This window comes from Macrotis lagotis, chromosome 2 (assembly GCF_037893015.1).
Source record: "Macrotis lagotis isolate mMagLag1 chromosome 2, bilby.v1.9.chrom.fasta, whole genome shotgun sequence".
Classification (NCBI taxonomy): Eukaryota; Metazoa; Chordata; class Mammalia; order Peramelemorphia; family Peramelidae; genus Macrotis; species Macrotis lagotis.
The window spans coordinates 223,205,681-223,226,386 of NC_133659.1; the positions used below are offsets into that span (position 1 = coordinate 223,205,681).

The 20,706-nt window shown below is 35.3% G+C and overlaps 1 protein-coding gene across 8 annotated transcripts in view; it reads right to left on the reverse strand.

Annotated features, from left to right (window-relative positions):
• The window catches only part of RPTOR (regulatory associated protein of MTOR complex 1), a 552,432-nt gene that overhangs the window by 127,795 nt on the left and 403,931 nt on the right, over positions 1-20,706 (reverse strand). For 4 of the 8 annotated variants that reach the window (XM_074224956.1, XM_074224957.1, XM_074224958.1 and 1 more), the window contains exons 17-21: positions 18,484-18,624; positions 17,030-17,197; positions 12,038-12,155; positions 10,720-10,860; positions 10,051-10,209 (exon numbers count right to left, since the gene is read on the reverse strand). In XM_074224956.1, coding sequence (XP_074081057.1) covers positions 10,051-10,209; positions 10,720-10,860; positions 12,038-12,155; positions 17,030-17,197; positions 18,484-18,624 — 727 coding nt within the window. The remainder of the gene's footprint in view (positions 1-10,050; positions 10,210-10,719; positions 10,861-12,037; positions 12,156-17,029; positions 17,198-18,483; positions 18,625-20,706) is intronic. The other 4 variants (XM_074224961.1, XM_074224962.1, XM_074224963.1 and 1 more) reach the window with 2 other exon arrangements.

The window sequence follows — 20,706 nt, forward strand, 5'->3', positions numbered from 1 at the left end:
TTTAAAATGGAATTGGACTTAGTTTAGTGGCATTTTATTGCATTCTACTTCTGTCCCAGTATTTCTTGGACCATGTATTTTTGGACAAGGATTGTTCTTCATGAGTATCATATCTAATTCTAATATTCTCATTCCTTAAACAAGTCCCTGGAAGTGAAATTAAACTGATTTTTTGGGATCTATTAGGGTATGAAAGGAATCATTACCAGTAAGTATTTATTGAGCACTTATTAATATGAAAAAGATTGTGCTTAGTCAATGGGACTACATAGAAATATAGAATAGAACTCTTCTTTTCATAAGTTCCAAATATAATTTGACCAAACAAAAAAAAGAATAAATAGATAATATATACTCAATGCCAAATGACTGACAGTATGTGTTAAAACAGTTTATAAGGAGAGAAAACACAGTGGATTGGCCAGTTAGAAAAAGCTTCAAAGATGAAGCAGGAACTGAAATGAATTTTGAAGAATGAATAAAGCAGCAGCAGATACAAAGGGAAGATATTTTATGCAGAAAGAAAAATGATGTGGGTTCAGTGGCCAAAGAGCAGATTAGTTTGATTGTAATGGTACAATTGTTTAAAGAAGTAAGAATAGATAAAATTGTAGGGAGTTAGACATATGGAAGGTCTTAAATGCCAAGTTAAGAACATTAGACTAAAGGCAATGGTGAACCACTGAAGTTTTTGGTGTAGAGAAGTTTTGTGTGAAGTTGTGTTGTAGGAAGATTAATCTGGTAGTGTTGTGGAGGAGAGATTTTTTGGGGAGGGGTTGTAGTAATTGGAGGTAGGACACCAGTTGCTAGATCAATGTGAAGTGATAAGACCTCAAATTAAATATTGGGAACTGAAAGGATGGAATCAATTAGAACTGATGTATCAAGGTGGGACATGGTCAATAAGCATGGAGAATGAAAGTGAGAAGAGTGAAAAAATGACTCAGGTTTAATGCCTAGCTGACTGAAGGAACAACTAATGACTCTACTAACAGAAATAAGAAACTTACCAAGAAGAATTAGTTTTGGGGGAAGAAAGAGGGAATGATGAGTTTGATGAGATGTTCCAGGCTGCCAAGATTTTGAAAACCTTTCTTAGCACATTCAGTGAATTAGGCTAAGGAGATTGCTATTCTTTAGTTGAAATGAAAAAAAAATTGACTTTAAACAGGCAAATGCTGAAGGTAATGGAATTCTGTCTAGGTTATGAATTTTAAACACTTATATAAGCACCTTCATTTACAGGTGGATATGAGCTCTATCTGATTGAATATGAATGAGGCAAGCTTTGGAGTGTAGCTCCTTTGTTTTCTTAAATTTCCCTTCCTTATCTCTAGCTCATTTTGAGACATTTCTCACCAGTGGTTCTAAAGACTGTCTGAGCCACAGATAAAAGAGTAGTTTTCTCCAGCACAAATGTTCAAAGAATCAGATTCAGGGAGGAAGAAATGATCAGAGGTTTGAGTCTTAGCAAAGAGAGGAAAAAGTAAGGCTGAGGAAGAATAACAGAGTGTTGCAGCTTACTTAAGTAAGGCAAAGAGTGGTCAAACTCTATCCTCTCTAGCTTTTTGTATTATCCTAATTTCTTCTTAAGTTAAAATTTCAAGTTTCACCTTTTGTATAGTGAGAAGCAACCTTGATACTTTATTTCTGAATTTGTGGGTATGGGCATGGAGTGAGGTTGATAGGGCTTTATTTACACATTGGTCTAATGCCTCTGTTTCTACTCATTCTACAAGCTCTTTCCCATATGAACTATTACTATGGCTAAACAGCTTTCTAATGTATATATCATATACAAAGGCATGTCATTTCAAAGGTTAGTATCTTCAAAGTACATTGGAATTTCAACTTTTTTCTACCTCTATAACTTGCGGTTTCTATAAGAAAAAGTCATCCTTTTGAATAGTAATTATTTAGTCAAAAATAAGATAAGTTATTTGGTAGAGATTAATAAATTAGCTTTAATGACATGGATTCAGGACAGGTCAGGATTAGAAAGTATTTGTTTACAGGGTACTTAGGAAATCAATGGATGCACAGTAATAGGTATCAGATGTTTTTTTTTCAAAGAGAACAGGTTGAAGATAATGGATTTAACCAGGATTTGCTATCATGTGTTTAAAACAGATTGAACTGAAATCTAGTAGGTTAGATATTTGTTCCATTAAATAACTACATGAATATACCTAAAGATTCAGTTGAATAAGCTTGAAATTTTGAACTGGAACTTTTCTTCTTCAGCAGGGAGTTTACAGATCAATTGTTGACTTGCAGGAGGTAGAAAATTTCAAAAAATATTTCCAAATAAATATTGGCTAGTCCCTATATAGAAGGCTCCAGTGGCTAAGAGGGAGAGACTTAAGTCTTTTAGTAATAGCTGAATATAGGAAAATTTCCACCTTTTCATTTTCTATATATAGAAATATGAGTGATCCTTGGATCATTTGTTAATTATTATAGAATGGGATAACAACCAGATCAGTCACTGCACCTTTCAGCAAACCATACAACTCTCTGTTCCTCATAATTAGCAAACAGGTACCCATCTGCTGTGGTAGAGGGGGAGTCTCCTTGAAAATTTTTGATACCAATGAAATCGAAGGTCTTGGAACACTGTACCATTCTTAAAAGGAAGGCTAGGTAACTGAGTCCAATGTTTAAAATCAGGGAATAGAACTAATTATTAGTAGTGTCAAAGTCTCTTAGGAGAGAGGAAGGATTGTTTGCTTGAAACAATCAATGGTGATACAATAGAAAGAACAACAGACTATATTTGGATTGAGAAAATTGTGATTTGAGTTCTGAGTCAGACACTAGCTGCAGTGACTTTGGTTAAATTAATAGGTTTACAGAATTTTAAACTGGGAGAGGCTTTAGAGATAATCTAGTTCTACTCAATGTTCTTATTCTCCTTCCCAATTAGACCAAAAGCTGATCTTTTGTGTAAAGGGAGTTTAGAGTTAGGGGCTAGCCTGCTTGTGACTTATAGCCAGGAACATCTGGTTAGAAAAATAATATAATGAAGACCTACAAAGTATGATTCTCTAATTTTTAAATTTTTTTTTACTACAAATGGAATTTGAGGCATATTATTTTTTTTTTACTACAAATGGAATTTGAGGCATATTATATATTAAGAAGATTTTAATGGGTTAGAAAAGGAATGTGAATACACAAAATACATGATAAATGGTCATTCAATATTTGCTAGCAGACTTCCAAATGAGGAAGAGACCAACACATCTGGAGGCAGTCCAATCCACTTCTGGACATCTCTAATATTTAGATTCAGATGAGTAAAATTTTATGAAATGTTTCTGTTTTTCAGGTATATTATTTTGCTTCTGATTTCTTTCCTTTCAAGCATAAGCAGTAATTGTTATGATTGGTGTTGAATTATTAATTTTGAACTTTGAACTTCTTGGTCTCCTTGTATTATCTTTACCTTTTTTTTCTTTTGATTTCAAATGCTGATTAAAAAGAATCAAGAATTTCTGACATGGTTTTATTTTCTCTGTTTCTTTCTGCATGTGTCTTTTCCATTGCCTTTAATTGTTCATTATGGCATTTTCTATTATGTTAGATACTCATATCTTCTTTCTTTTTCTTTTTGCAAGACAATGGGGTTAAGTAATTTGCTCATGGCAGTTAAGTAAGTATTAAGTATCTCAGGCCAAATTTGAACTCAGGTCCTCCTGACTCCATTGCCAGTGTTCTATCCACTGTGTCACTGAGCTGCCCCTCATGTCTTCTTTCAATGTAGATATTCAATAGCTCTCTCAAATTGTTTCTGCCATGATGGGATTTAACTTCTTTCCTAAGGAGTATTACTTGATAGCTTCATCTTTTCTCCTATAATTCTCCATAGCAACAATTCTATAGACTATTATGTGAAGTACCTGAAATGTTTTAATGCTTTCTGTTAAGTACTGTGTTTGTATATGATAAGAACAGATAACCAACTTTTTAAAAAATAACTATTTTGGTAAAAACTGGTTGGCTAAGTTTGCCCATTTCCTTTGCAAAAAACATTGGAAATAGTGTTCCTGTTTTGATCATAAGCTTTATTATTCGGTATAATCTCCGGAGTTTGAATTAATGGAAAATTTTGTATATCTTCAGTGTCTTCATCTTTTCCCCTCTTCAAATTTTAGAGTCTCTTTGACATTATCTCTTATTTTGTCTAAGCCATGCTTAGGGATGATGCTGTTTCTTATGAGTGATTTGAACTGGTTAGTAACAGGTTTCAGTGACTTGGAGATGAGAGGACTGTGGATAAAATGCAGTTTGTCTATAACTAGTATTGTCTATAACTGGTGAATCTGTTTTTACTTTGATATGATATACTTTTAGAACATGATGAAAGTATTAATTTCTTCAGTCTATTTCATATACACATAGTTTTTTACTTTAGGAGTCAGAGTTATCAGAATCAAACCAATTCTAGCAAGTAAGGTAATGGTAGTTATGATTTGTTTCAATTTAACTTCACATCTAGTGGAAGCAGAACAAAAAAAGGAATATTACACACTTTACTACTGTGTCAATTGATCATTATGATTATTAGCCTATAATCCTATGGCATCCTATCTATTTCTTGAACTCGAAGAAGCAATTTCATTACCTATTGAATGGGATGCTTTACCTAGTTTATGACACCATTAGGACCCAAATAGTCAGAATTTTAGGATTATTGTCTGGTCTTCACAGCTATGACATCAGCTTCAAAGAATATAGAATTCTCACTGGAAATCATCCTGGCTAGTAATACTTTATTGGCCACTGTCCACCTCTTTACCCCTTTACAACTTGAATGATGGGTTATGTTTTGAGGGGCGTTATCAATATTATTATTATCCTGGTCTCATCTTTTTTAATAGGTCTCAGATAGACATGGTTCTGAGACAAGGCACTTGCAGAAAAGGATAAAATAACTATTTTTTGTATTTTAATAGAAATATTATGAATAAGTTGATCTTTTGAAGGTTTACTGAAAGCATATATATTACATTGCCAGTTGTAGAAGAGACAACATATATTATTTACTTTCTCTTTCCACATGAACTTGATTTTCTTGTCTAAGTGTCTATATTTTTGATTCATGTAGCTTAGAGATTGCTGAGTACTTGGTATAGTGACATCTTTTAACAATATAGTTCTTCTATGGATTAGTGTTATGTCTAGACAATTGTGGGATATAGTTTGATTGTGATTATGGTCTAATTTTAGAATAGTTCATTAGTTAGAGTGTCCAGAATATTTTGGTGTCAGTATTTATGCTATGGGTATTTGTTATCTATCAGTCTATGAAAGAATTCAAATTTCTAACTTATAATATGTTGCAGAATTCCTACTATGTCATTAAGTGATCTGAATTTCTCAATGAAGGTATTATTGCCTGTTCTTCACAGCTTCTCTTCTTAAGTTTTCCACATCCTCTTTTCCTTTTCTCTAAGATGAAGCCCATCTCTCTAAGCTGAGAAAAATGAAGCCTCAAGACATAAGTTGTCTTCCCTTTTCCTCCACCTCTTGACAGTGGATGTAGTATTTTTCTTTGCCACTATATATGTCCTTGATTACATATCCTTTTAGCTTCTCTATAAGATTCAAGTCCTCTATTTTCAACTTCTATTGGTGTTTTCCCTACCATCTTCAATTATGACCATCTCTTCTGCCTTTAAAATCCTTCACTGGACCCTATTATCCCTTCAAGACATTGTCCTGTATCTTTCCTTTCTTTCTCAGCCAAACTTTTAGAGGTATTTACTTCCCCTTCTCTAACTCACTCCTCTATTCTTTGTAATCTGTCTTCCCATCATATGACTCAACTGGAAATTTTCCTCTAAAAGCTACATGTGATTGTTGGTGGAGCTGTGAACTCATCCAGTCTTTTGGGGAGCAATTTGGGATTATGCCTAAAGGGCAACAAAAGTGTACATACCCTTTGATCCAGCAATACCACAACTGGGTTTATACCCTGAAGAGATGATAAAAAAGGGTAAAAACATCACTTGTACAAAAATATTTATAGCAGCCCTGTTTGTGGTGGCAAAAAATGGAAATTTAGTGAATGTCCTTCAATTGGGGAATGGTTTAACAAATTGTGATATATGTATGCCATGGAACACTATTGTTCTATTAGAAACCAAGAGGGATGGGAATTCAGGGAAGCCTGGAAAGATTTGCATGAACTGATGCTGAGCGAGATGAGCAGAACCAGAAAAACACTGTAAACCCTAACAGCATCATGGGGGTGAAGATCAACCCTGATGGACTTGCTCATCCCTTCAGTGCAACAACCATGGACAATTTTGAGCTATCTGTAATGGATAATACCATCTGTATCCAGAGAAAGAAGTATGGACTTTGAACAAAGACCAAAGACTATTACCGTCAAATTAGGGGGAAAAAGCATTATATTATTATGTAATTTTACTATCTCATACTTTATTTTTCTTCCTTAAGGATATGATTTCTCTGTCATCACATTCAACTGAGATCAATGTATAACATGGAACCAATGTAAACACTAACAGAATGACTTCTGTGGGGGTGGGGGGAGGGAAGCAAGAATGGGGGGAAAAATTGTAAAACTCAAAATAAATAAAATATTTCTTTAAAAAACAAAGCTACGGGGCAGCTAGGTGGTGCAGTGGATAGAGTGCCGGCCCTAGAGTAAGGAGTACCTGAGTTCAGATCTGGCCTCAGACACTTAATAAATACCTAGCTGTGTGGCCTTGGGCAAGCCACTTAACCCCATTGCCTTGCCAAAAAAACCTAAAAAAAAAAAAAGTTACATGTGAGCTCTTAATTACAAGCTCTGACAATCTTTTCTTAATCTTCATCCTGCTTCACTTGACTGCTACATATGATACAGTTGGACCAGGTTTTCTTACTGAATGAACTCTTTTCTCAGTGTGGCTCATAACACTATTCTTTCCTACCTGTCCATCTCCCCTTCAAACTCTTTTTGTTGGCTCATTATTCATATTGCACTTTCTAACTGTGCCTGTTCCCTCTTCCTTTCTCTCTCACCCATACTTGGTATTACCACCATAGGTCACCATGGGTTTAATGATTATCTCTATGCTGATAACTGCAGGGTGGCTGATTGATGTAGTGGATAAATGCTGGGCACTGAGTTAAGAAGAACTGAGTTCAAATCCAGGCTCAGACACTTACTACTTCTGTGATTTGGGGTAAGTCACTTTACCCTGTTTGCCTCACTTTCATCATCTATAAAATAAGCTAGAGAGGGACATGGCAAATCACTTCAGTTTCTTTGCCAGAAAAACCCCAAATGGGGTCACAAAGAGTTGGACACAACTGAAAAAGTCAACAAATTTTTGCAGATGACTCATAGATCTATATATCCAGACTGACTCTCCTCTGAGCCTTAGTATTACAACAGACTGCTTACTGGACATTTTAAACTGGCTATTCCAAGAACAACTTAAAATCAACATGACAAAAAAAAAAAGAATTGATTAATTTTCCTCCTAAAAGCCCCCTCTCTTCCATCTTTTCTATTTCTGTGGAAGGCAACATAACATTTTTAGTCTTTCAGATTTATGACCTTCTCTTTCCCTCACTTTACATATCTGATTGGTTGTTAAATTTTGTTATATTTAGCTCCACAAAAATCTCTTGTGCCTGATCCCTTTTCTCTATTCAAAACAGCTACCTCTATTGTTCAAACCCTTCATCTAGGGTCTTTCATCTAATTACCTTTCATCTAGATCAGTTGTACTCAATAGGATGATCTCTTGATACTCTGAGTACTCCTCAAAGAGCTTTTGTTAATATGGTCTACATCTAACAATATTTACTATGTTAACATCATTATGGAATAAATTAGCATAATTATGAAAATAGCTTTTGCCTTATAGACCCACCTCCCCCTCTCCAAGAGTCCTGGGGACTCAAATGGATCTTCATATCACACAAGATATTATGACAATGGGTTCCTAATTCATCTTTAAACAGAGGTTATCCTCTTTATAAATGGAGGAATGATTTTTTCCTTAAATTTTCTTAAATTTTTTCTTAAATTTTTTCTTAAATCCACTTTATAGCTGGAGGAATGATGTTTTTCTTAAATACAGATCTGAGCATGAAACTTCTTTACTCAACATTCCCCAGAAACTCCCTATTAATTTTAGGATAACAGAATCGCAAAATTTGAGAGATGGAAGGGTCTTCATATGGAATTCCCATGGTAACATAGCTGAAAAGTAGTCATCTGATCTCTACCCGAAGACTTCCAAGGAGGGTGGAAACCCATCACCTTTAAAGGAATGGCATTTCACTTTTGGACAACAATTATTAGGATAAATCTGAAAACTCTTTATAACATTAGACCCATTGTTCCCATTTCTTCCCAAACAAAACAATTCCAATAACATATTTAAAGGCTATTCTTTCAAAGAGCTATAATGTGCCCCCAAGTCTTTTTTCCACTAGGCTAAATATATCCACTTCCTTTAATTGTTTCTCATGTAATAGATGCAAGGCTCTTCATCAATCTGGTTTTCCTCTCTGGAAATTCTCCAGCTTATCAATGTTCTTAATGTAAGTGGTCATAACTGAATATAATACTTCAAAGGAGTTCTGACAAGGACAGAGTTTATAAAGTAGGATTATCACCTCTCTATTCCTAGAAACTAGGCCCCTCTTAATGCATGGCTGTTTTTACTTATCATGTCATACTGTTGACTGAATTGGAGCTTGTGATCTACCAAAAATCCAAGATTCCTTTCAGTATAATTGTTGTAGATCCATGTCTCCCTTAGCTTTTTCTTGTGAAATTGATTTCTGGTGCCTAAGTGCAAGACTATGTGATATCCTATTAAATTTCATCTTATTAGATTCAGCTTGATGATCAACACTGTAAAGATGCTTATGGATGTTTATTATCATTTAGTACAATAGCTATTCCTTTCACTTAAAACAAACTTCTCTGTTTGGTTTTTACAACCCTTCAAAATCAAACCTAGTTCTAACATGTCTTTTGCATCTTCACCGTATTTTATTCTCCCTTTCATACTTTGATCCCTTTGAACATTGGTCTTTTTTCTGTTTCTCAAATAGGTCATAATATCTTATTTCTCTTTGCCTTTGGATTGACTCCTCCCATGTCTAGAATACTCTCATTCTTTCCTCATCTCTGCCTCCTGGTTTGTCTCATTCACTTCAAGTCTCAACTAAAATTCCATCTTCTACAAGCTACCTTTTCTAAGCCTCAAACTAGTGCTGTCCCTCTGAGATTAACTTAAATTTATCTGTAAATATCTTGCTTGTTTAAGTTGTTTGCATGTCATTTTCCCCATCAAACTGTAAGCTCCTTGATAGTTAAGATTGTTTTTTGCCTTTTTTTTGGGGGGGGGTATGAATGTGGTTGAAATGACATCAAAATGAGGATGCTTTCCCCTGAATTGAATAAATGATAATAGAATGCTTAGAAGCAATAATGTGGAACATAATAACATTTGGCATTCCCAAAATTCTCAGAGTATCAAGGATGCTCTTCTAGCCTTTGTTACTTAGTTTACCCCAAACAGTTCAAATGCTGTCTAAAAGGAAGATGAAAGATGTCTAAAAGGAAGGTGAATAGACTTTTGCAAACTAAAACTCTTACATGCCCATCTATCATGCTCCTCCTTGAAATTATATGCTCAACTATAGATATAAGGAGCAGCTAGAATATCATCTTTACAAAAATGGGGTTTAAGCATATATGGAATAAGTATAAAGAGAAAAAACATAAGGTAATTAAGGAAATGGCAAATAACTTTACTAACAATTTCAGCTCTTGATTACTTCCACAGTAATGCTTGTTCATTTCCTCAAAGTAAGAGAATTTGATCTTTCTAGATGGTAAACTATCTAACATGGAAATGCTGTGGAAAAGTTTAATTTTGTTCTAGAGAGAGAGAATCTTCATGGTAGTAAGCAGGCAAGCAAAAAAAAATCAAACTGGAGACAAATTTGAGAATCAGAAATCTCAGAGATGGAAGGGCTCTCAAGAGAAGAAACTATGTAGCTTACCTATGAGTGAGTTTAGGGAAGAATAAGAGCTGACTCTTCTCATCTTATCAATTGTCTCAAATGAAAGGATATACTCTTCATTTTCAGGGCTGCCCAAGGTGCTGCTTGCACTGCTACTGGTGCTGAGATTGCCTGGGGAAAATGCTACAGAGCTTCCAGCTGTACAAAAGCAAGGCAGGAGAGATGGAGAAAAAGTTAAGCATTATTCTCTGGTAACCAATCACTTAGTCTTACACAATTACATGCTTTTAAAGTATATAACACACCTAAAAAAGAATAGAATGCATGCATGCACACAGACACAATTCTTTGGGAAAAAATGCACTCCCAATAAACTTTCTTTTTTTTTTTAAACCTAATAAACTCTTTATACTTAATGTCTACTAATTATAAATTAGAAGGTTTAGATTATCTACTGGTGGTTAAAATAAGTCATCAAGATGGGTTTGTTTGATTGCTGCACACTTAGTTAACTATAATTACTCTGAAAATAGTCTACAATCAATAATTGGTAACTGATACTGTATACAAGCAGTTGGCTAATAAAAATGTTAGCAGATGGTATTTCATGGCATAAGTGTATGAATAGAGAAGGTAAACAGGAACAATATATAGAAAAAGTAGTAAAGATAAAGCTCCCTTCTAACACTGAAAATTCTATTATCTTACATTCTTCTGTCAAGCTCAGATTCTGCAAAGACTTGTTCAAACTTCTTGCTGTAGTAACTGCTCTAATATTTCCATAGGAGCTGACTGAACGAAGTCTAGGTGTACATGGACCATCTCGCACAGGTGTCAAACTTCCCCCTTCTAGATGGAAAGAAGGAAAAAAGAATATAGAGGGGAAAAGGGTAAATAGCAGACTTAAACATAGAGAAATACATTCTCCAACTGGTAAAAGGGATTAAGTATCCAATAATAATAGAGACAAAAGATTTTTGGAGCAAAGGGTCAAAAAAAAAAACAACAAAAGACTACCACTTGCTGGTTTCAAATGTGGTAAATACCTGTGGGATACACTTTAACAAAACAAGAGTTCAAAAATTAAGAACATTAAAAGTGGAAAAAATTGAGAAAAAATACACATTTTGTAGCTCATAGAAGTGTATATTATCCTAACCTAATGAGAATTGGTCATAATTATTTCTGGGATGGATGACCTTTTAAGAAAACAGTATGTGATAAGAAGTGCTATTAATGATCAATTTAGAGGTTTGTTTCTTTTTGAATTACTCTTTCAACCGTGACCTAGCTTGGTTTACAGCCCTGGTGTCTGACTGGCTTTCAAGTCTGCTAGTTACAATCTGCTTTTAAATTTCACTGTCTTTTTTCATTGGACAAGTTAATTCGTCTTCTGCTTCCCAGAGTTATCAAACACAATAGTACTGATAGAAAACAACTAACTGATCGTCCTTACTGCAAGAGATGAATTTTAGAAGCAAGAGCAGTTCTACTTGTCCTTTAAGATCCTTTTAAGTCTGAGATGTAAATGTTAAAGATGACTACAAATTCCAGGTAAAAGGGCAAAAAGAAGGAAAAGATGGCTATCTAATATATTCACAGTTATAGATAAAGGAATGATTTAATCACTCATCACAAGGAGAGTTAAATTTTCTCTTCCTCAAGTTCTTGTTGTGGCAGTTGTTATCCTTTGAGATTTTTCACCATATGCAATTTCCAAAATGACATTAAATAAGGAAAAATAAACGAGTCAGTGGCAATACCCTTTTCTTTCCTAAATGAAGCCAATCACATGAGAACAAGGAGAAGAAAGAAAATAGCATATGGAACAGCTGGTGAATCCTCAAAGCTAAACAAATAACCAAAAAGTCTGTGAATATACCATTCTTGGGAAGTAGGGGTTAGTAAAATTAAACAACCCATGAAAAAGGATTTTTTTTTTTGGTAGAGAAGGGTTATTGTTTCAGAATAATCATAGCTCTGAGCAGGTCAAAGTTTTCCAGTTACACAAAGGGTAAAGATGTACCTGTGGTAGCTGGAGAAGGCAGAGGATAGTTCTTTTCTTCTTCAATGAATTGCAAGGCTACTGTGCAAAAATTGCTCTCATACTGAACCACAAGATGACTCAGAGCTACCACCAGTTCCTGAAGAGAGGGAAAGGGAAAAACAACACTTATCTGTGGCGTAAATGATTGACTTAGAAGGAACTCTTATTGTGGAAAACCAGTCTAATTTAACCAATAGACCAGGCTAGCTGCTTGACCTCAAGAACCTGAGGAGCTACTTAGAAACAAAGTCAAGATTAATACAAAATACATGATTTGAGGTTGAAAACATAAGACTCGGCCTTTGCATTGGGAAACAGCTCTGTTATGTCCTGTAACAAATGTCATAAAAAAATTCTGAAACTAAAATGTTATTGAGATAAGAATATTGTCTTCATAGAACAAATCTCCAAAGAGGTAATGGCATCACACCTAATTTAGAGTCCACCTATTAGTGGCAGGATTTGAAGAGACCAACTAGAAAATTCTAAATGGAGATGTTTTATATGTGTGTGTGTACACACACACACACACACACACACACACACACACACACACACACTCTCACACACACACATAGGTAGAGTAGAAAAGGGAACACATTTCAGAGTTCAATGCTCATTGCTAATAATGTCACTCAAATTACAAAACTTATCTATTTATTAGAATTGATATTTAATGTATTCCTTTTTTAAAAAAATCAAAAACATATCTGAAATTACAATTGTATAGAGATAATATGTGAGTGTGCCTATCTTAAAACTTTCTAAGTTTTCTAGGCCAAAAGCCCTAGAATTTAAAACTGTTCTTTAAAACTCAAGAAAAAGTCTTTACTGTATCTCTATTTTAGAACAGAGAGTACTACAACAAGGGCACTTCAAGATTACAATCACATTGGAAATAAATTTGAAAGTGGCAGAAATTTTAGTAATATTCTTACTTTATTCATTTAAGACATTAATCAAATGTCATCTATTATCCTTTTTTTGTTTAAGAAAATACACATAACAGGTTCTTTAAACCAAGACCTTCAAGAAATAACAATATTTAAGAGGCTAACTGGGCAAAGAGTTACAAGATCAAGAGAAAACTTGCCTTTTACAATAAATTCTACTTAAGGCATTGAAAAAGATAAGATCATGGAGTGATCCTACTCTGATGATAATCTTTAGTTATGTATGTCAAAAATACAGCATGGCAAGTTGGAAGGTCTAAAACATATGTGGTGTCAACTAAATGGCTGATAAGACTAGGTTTATTTGACACAAATTCTAAGTAATTATTCTAATAAGTCACATTAATATAATGCATTAAAGTTTGCTAAGTGCTTTCTTTATAACAATCCTATGAGATAGATATTGTAGTAATAACTCTCAAAAATGGTAATGCTAGAAGAAAAGGAATCACTTTTAGGATCTCTCAAGGACAGAGAATGGAATTCTGGTAAAATTCAATCTCTGACAAACTAAATATTTACCAGCAACTACAAAGAGTGTGTCTGGGGGCTGGGGTGGGAAGAGAAGGATGGTTTTTATTTGGGTAGGGAAAAATATTTATTTTTTTCTTAATTCTGACATGTCATTTTCCATTAGTTCCCTCTTCTATTCCTTTATTCATCTCAAATCTTGTTGCTATTTCTATCTCCCTTTCCCCCCAAGGTAGTCTAGTCTTTCTCTTTGCCAGTGGCAATCGCATATCCTCCTATCTCCATCAGACTGCCTCCAATTAAAGTCTCTGTGATAGATCTTCAACCTCTCTTTTTTCCTGTTGCCTTTAAGTAATCACTCCTGTTTTTTCCATTTGTAGAAATATTCAACAAACTGTATCATTTCCTCAAGCCATTGTCTTACATTTCTACTTTCTAATCAATAGTCAATGAGTCAGATTTTATCTCCCAACAAATTAGCACCTATTCTGTATCAATATGATAAATGCTATAAGACAAATACAAAAAGAGAAAGCCAGTCCTTGCCCTCAAAGAACTTAAAATTAATTAAATAGAGAGTAAGACAAAATACAAGAGGAAACAGAAAAAGCAAGGGGCAGGGTGGGGGAGGGGTGTAGGAAGGGTATCTAAGTAGAGGGCAATGTGAAGAAGTCAGACAGTGAAGTCTCAAATTAGTACAATCGGATTAGAAATGGGGGGGGGGCATCTGAGTTGTGGCTCTCCCCTTAACATCTTTTAAAAAACCCAGTCTCACTATCCCCTACCACCAGCTCTTTCATCTTTTCTTCATTATCTGTCTACTTCATCATTTAACAGCAACTGCTCTTCTCAAAATTATCAATGAGTTCTTGCCAAAAAGATATTTTTTGTGGTACTTTTCTTGCTTGATTCTCTGCTGCATAACATTGCTGATCATGCTCTTCTGGACACTTTACCTTTCTAGCCTGCCTTTCCTCTTTTGGAATCACATATTGTCACCCTAAATGTACCTTTCAAACTAGATGTCCCGGACACATTTCAATTGATCATGTCCAAACACAGAATTCATTATCTTACCTCTCCCAAACCACTCATCTTCCAAACTTCTCTATTTTTGTGCAAGGCATTACTATTATTCCAGTTTCCTAGATTCAGTATACAATTTTCCTTCCCTCAGCATTTGTTCAGTGGTCAAGCTTTGCAATATTTCCTTTCATATCATCTTTTGCATCTGACCCCCCTTCTCTCTAATCACAAAAGCACCATTTTATTTCAGGTCTTATTCACCTCTGCTTAGAATGTTGTAATGTACCATTTATTCATCTCCTTGTCTCATCTTTCCAAATTCTAGCATATCACCTACATTATTGCCAAAAATGATTTTTCATAAGCACAGAATATAAATGTCATTCTCTTACTCAATGGCTTCCTTTTACTGCTAGAAGAAAATATGAACTCATCTGTTTAGCTTTTAAACTTTTAAAAAAAATCTATTTTTCTGTTCTCATTATATATTACTGTTTCCATAGCCTGTGACATTGCCAAATTGACCTTCTCTCTACTCCTCAAATACAGGAATCCATTTCCTGTTTTTCTGCCTTTACATCAGGTCTCCTCCATGTGTAGAATGCATTCTCCTCTTCTTGTAACGCTTCACAAAATTCATCTCTTCTTTTAAGATTTATTTTAAGAACCACCACCTTCAACATGAAACCTTTCCTGATGTGGTAATTTTTAGTGTCCTCATTCTTAAATACTTTGTATTTATTCTCTTTACAATTATTCCATATATGCCTATCTCCATTAGAAGGCAAGTTCCTTGAGAGTAGGGATTTATTTGAACTTGTAATATTTACTAAAGTGCTTAGCAAATAGTAGGTACTTGAAAAATGCTTTTGAATATTGAATCATTCTAGTAATGACTATTTGTATTTTAACACTAGTATTATGTTTTAAAAATGACTCTTCCAAACAAAATGGTCTGAAATTTTTGAATAGTTTTTAAATCTCAGTTTAATTGTTAAGCTTCTATTATTGGAAGGAAATGTAAAGTTCTCTCCTCAAACACAAAAATCATGCAAAGAAATAATTTAACAGTAAACATCATACTGGCATTTTGCAACAGGTGGCTTCCATTCTGTTCTTGGCATATTCATTGGCCATTTTACCTTTATATATCTTGGGATGGATTAAAAGTTTTAAAAAAATATGAATTTAGTGGAGTCCTCTTCCAGAATTCCCACATTAAAGATCTAAACTTGGTCAGATAAAATATACTCAGGTTAGAGGAAAAAAATAAGTGACAATGCATAGTCAGCCTTAGAAGTCAAAATTAGATTCAGTTTCTACTCTGATAACACCAGCTGTATTCCTATGGCTAAGCACTTAACTGTTCAGTAACCAAGGAAACTCTGTAAACTGCAATTAGTAGAGAGGTTCTTTCAGAGGAATGGCCTATTTAACACACCAGGCCAAAAAAAAAAACCTGCAAAAAACTTTTCTCCAGCTTAAGTGGAACTCTACCTATTCTATGAGAAAGGACAACTATAGGTCCCTTTATTATACTGAAATCTTGAATTAAAGGTTTAAACTTTAATTTGGCTAAAAAAATGAACATAGATATGGTAAATTCTAATTTAATAGAGAGGGTTTGAATCGTTGATCATGTTTCATAGATGCAGTGAACAGTTTATTTATAACAAACAGACTCCATAATTATCTTCTAGATCAACTCAGGAATGGTGGTTGTCCAAAACAGAAAGTAGTTCTGGCTACGTAGGTCAATAGACTTCATTTATCCAAAGAGGAGACTACTCTTCAAAACCATTTCTTCCTATTCCCATGTACTAACAACAGAGACAAACCTAGACTACTGAGATACTAAGGTCCTGAAGTTAAAGAGGTACTAAGAATTTCTTCATAACATGATTATAGAGGGTCAAATATGTGTCTCTGAAGAGAGTAGTAAAAAAGTTGGAAGATAGTATGCTTCCATTTTTGAACAGTTTGATTTAGGGTAGGTATTTGGTTAAGGGAAATAAAATTGGGTTCAGTAGAGCAGAGGGTTTGATCACGTTTGATACTTGTTATACTGCCCTACTTATTTCTGTGGGTATGGATGGAAACCACAATAAAAAAAAAGGTAAAACTGGAGGTATTAAAAACAATTTAAAAAGAAAAATGGAGGTATTACATAAGTTCATGAAGGGGATAAACTAAGGCTAAAATCATTCCCACTCACTTCTAGAATCAAATATAAAATCATCTTTGGGATCCAAAGCCCTTCATAACCTGGTCCCCACACCCCTTTGTGCCACCCCTTCCCCCCTTCGAGTCTTCTTATACCTTTCCCGTGGACTCAGTGATCCAGTGACACTGGCCTCCTGGCTGTTCTTCCCACAAGACACTTTTATCTCCCAACTCCGGGCCTTTTCAGTGATTGTCGCCCATGCCTGGCATACTCTCCCTCCTTATCTTGGTCTCCTGGCTTCCTTAAAGTTGAAGCTGAAATCTCACCTTCTACAGGAAGCCTTTCCCAATCTCTCACCTCCCCTGAGACTCCTTTCCAGAGGTGTGAGGTCCATGGGAGTGGAATACTGCATAAATTTTCAGTCTTTTCCCATGTATTGATTTGTTTTGCTGTTTGCTTTTTTCTTTTTCCTCTTTTTCTTTTCTTTAAGGCCCTGAGGCAGCCACTTCTCCTTTGAAGAGAGTTCTAGGGGATATATGGCAACCTTATTATACACAGTGAAACATTCCAAAGGGAACTCTAGATACAATTCTGTATGAATCTCTGCTCTTGGGGGGGAAAAAAGATGCATGTTTGGGTATATATCAATTAACTCCAATAAAGGAGTTATTATTTTTATAAAGAATACAGAATGTAAGAGGTATGATAATAAATCAACCTAAGGTCACAGAAATGTTAGAATTACATGCATAAACTATATCAAACTTGAGCCTACCATTTTCAGAAGAGGGGAGGGGAGAAAGAAAATTTTGGAACTCAATATCTTGTAAAAATGAATGCAAAAATTTTCACAGTATATAATTGGAAAAACTGAAAAGCCCTTAGAGTCCATAAATTCCTTTTTAATTAATGAAATTAATTCCCTTTTAATTTAATGAAATAGAAAGCTAAGGAAATCTAAAGATGGCCCATGGCCCATGACCACATGGCCAGTTAATGCCAGTCAGATCTAAAACAATGTGATCTCCTCAGTAAGATTCTTGGGTTCTTTTTTCTCCACCACATTACCCTTCAAAAATGAAAATATGGGAAATTTCTAAGGTTGCTTTCATTAAAATCTGAAATGTTAGGAAAAGATTTAAACTGATTATTTAAGCTGTAATCTTAGAAGACACATACTTTCTTTCAATTTAAACTGACACTTAAAACTAAGCAGTTTTCATGAAACTGTTCCATCTCTAGCAAACAAATGGGGTCAGAGGGGAAATATTTTTACATCTATATGTGGGCTTTCTATTTCTCTTTTGAATCACGATAATGTGTTTACATGTTGTTTCTAGGTAGGAATGAACCTACCATAAGAGTTGATAGGAGATTAAAGTCTATTCAAATATTTTTAAATGAATCAAACATATGTCTGTGCAATATAGAAAATTAATTTAGAAAAAAATTGTTATTTGTCCTTCCTTCTTGAAATAGACCATGACATCAGGGAGATGATGCCATGACAAGCATGTGAATTGGATTTGAATTAGAGTGCTATGTGTGCTAAGTCATCAGTCTCACTTTTTCCTCCAGAGCCATCTGGGGCCAGTGGCCAGAAATGAATAGGGAGGACTGGAGATGGCTCTGAATGCAAGGCAATCAGAGGAAATTAAACATGCACTAAAGGATCTGCTCTTCAATTGATGCACAAAGACAAAAAGTGAATGGCTCTTGTTACTACTGATGAGACCACCAAATTTCAAATCTCCAGTGTGTCAGTGAAAGGCTAGTTTTGCTGCTAATCTGTTGTAGTACAATTCACTTACCTTTCTGACCATAGGGCTTCCATCATTGATAAGTTGAGCTAACATCATAGCCACATTGTGATCAATTGTGGTGGAATGATCAGTCCTCTCTGTAGAGTTACCCACAAAAGTGCCAAGGGCAAAGACTGCAGCACAACGAACCTGAAAACCAGAGGGAAATAGTCAAGGACTACTTTTCTACTGTTCTTCACTTTCTGGATATAGATCTCTTTCAGACATTACTCTCATTTAATTTATTATTATGTACTTTACTATAATGTACTACTTTATATCCCATTCTGTCAAAAAAATTTTCATATAAACAATATGGTTTTTGTATGCAAGCATTATAAAATCTTTTTTATATATTTAGAAATCACACAACTTGACCCTGTAGACTCAGGTTATGTTAAAGGATTTATGGAAAAGTTGGGACTTGAGTAGAACTTTGAAGGATGTATAAAATCTGAGTAAGTATAAAATGAAAACAGAATATTCTCTGTGTGTGTGTGTGTGTGTGTGAGAGAGAGAGAGAGAGAGAGAGAGAGAGAGAGAGAGAGAGAGAAACAAGATACATATGAATGAGGAATTTAGAATTATCTTAAGGCACAACTATTATCCCCTCTTTAAGAAACTTCAGTAGCTCCCTATTGCCTCTAGGAAAAAATACAAACTTTTCAGCTTTCCATTTGATTTTCACAATTCAGCTCCAGTCTACCTTTCTAGGTTTATTTCATATCATAAATCCTCTCCAATCCCATCACACACATTCTAAATTACAGACAAATTGGCTAAGCGTTGGTTCCCTGAGTTCAATCTTCTATCTTCTATCTCAATTTCTTTGATACCAACTAACTGTCCAATTTAGAACTGGTTACAATCCTATATGCACCATGTAGTTTTTTTTTTCTTTTAAATTTATTTTTTATTCTCATTTTGTACAAATGTTTTTTTACATTAATAAAATATTCTTGTTTACAAGTAAACAAAATACCCCTCCTCCCCCATGAATATAGATAGACTTGTTTGGGCGAAAAAAGTAAAGGGGAGAGAAAAAAATTAAAATAAAAAAATAATAATAGTAATAATTGTAGGTATGGCCAGGTGGCGCAACGGACGAAGCACCAGCCCTGGAGCCACAAGCACCCGAGTCCATATCCAGCCTCGTAAACCCAACAATCACCCAGCTGTGTGACATGCAAGCCACCCGATCCCCACTGCCCTACAAAACCCCCCCCCAAAAAAAAAGAAAGAAAAAAAGACCCAAAATAAAATAAAATAGTAATAATAGTAGGGGTGGCTGGGTGGCAGACAGAGCATTGGCCCTTGAGCCAGGAGCACCTGGGTCCAAATCTGGCCCCAGACAACCAAAGATCACCAGGCTATGTGGCCCCAGGCAGGCCACCCAGCCCTACTTGCCCTGCACCCTCCCCCAAATAATCATAACAAAAGTGTGCTTGAGTTTTTGTTCCAACACCAACAACTCTGTCATGGGTGGATCTCATTCTTTATGATAAGTCCATCACAAAAGTTATTTCCATATGTTTCCACCTTTGCCATTGCTGATCGCAACTCCCTCCTTTCTTATTTCTCCACTACCATGTACTATATTTTCTCTCTCCTTTCACTATGACTCTGCTGTAGGGTCGCTGAGTGGCTCAGCAGACAGATCCCTGGTCCTGGGGCCAAGAAGCCCTGAGCCCCCATACCACCCCTTAGGCCCAGAATCTACCTGGCCCTGTGGTCCTGGGCAGGCCTTCCATTCCCAGCCCCTTGCAAGAAGTAAGAAAGAAAATGTGTTATATCTGGCCACTCTCCCCGAATGGTCCATCCTCTCCTCCTTTATTCACATCCCCACCCCTTCCCCCTGCTCCCCCCTCCTTCTTACTCCAGATGTCTATACCCCATTGAGTATAATTGCTGTTTCCTCTCCTAGCCATCTCTGATGAGAGCAAAGTTTCCCTCATTCCCCCTTGCCTCCCCCCTTCCATATCATTGCAATAGCTCATTGTAATAAAAAAAATCTTATGTGAAATATCTTGGACTATTCCCCCTCTCCTTTTTCTTTCTCCTATTACATTTCCCTTTTTTTTCCTATTGACTCCATTTTTACACCATATTTTATCTTCGAATTCAGCTTTCTCCTGTGCTTCAACTATAAAAGCTCTCTCTACCTGCTCTATTAACTGAGAAGTTCATATGAGTATTATCAGTGTCATTTTTCTATGCAGGAATGCATGCAGT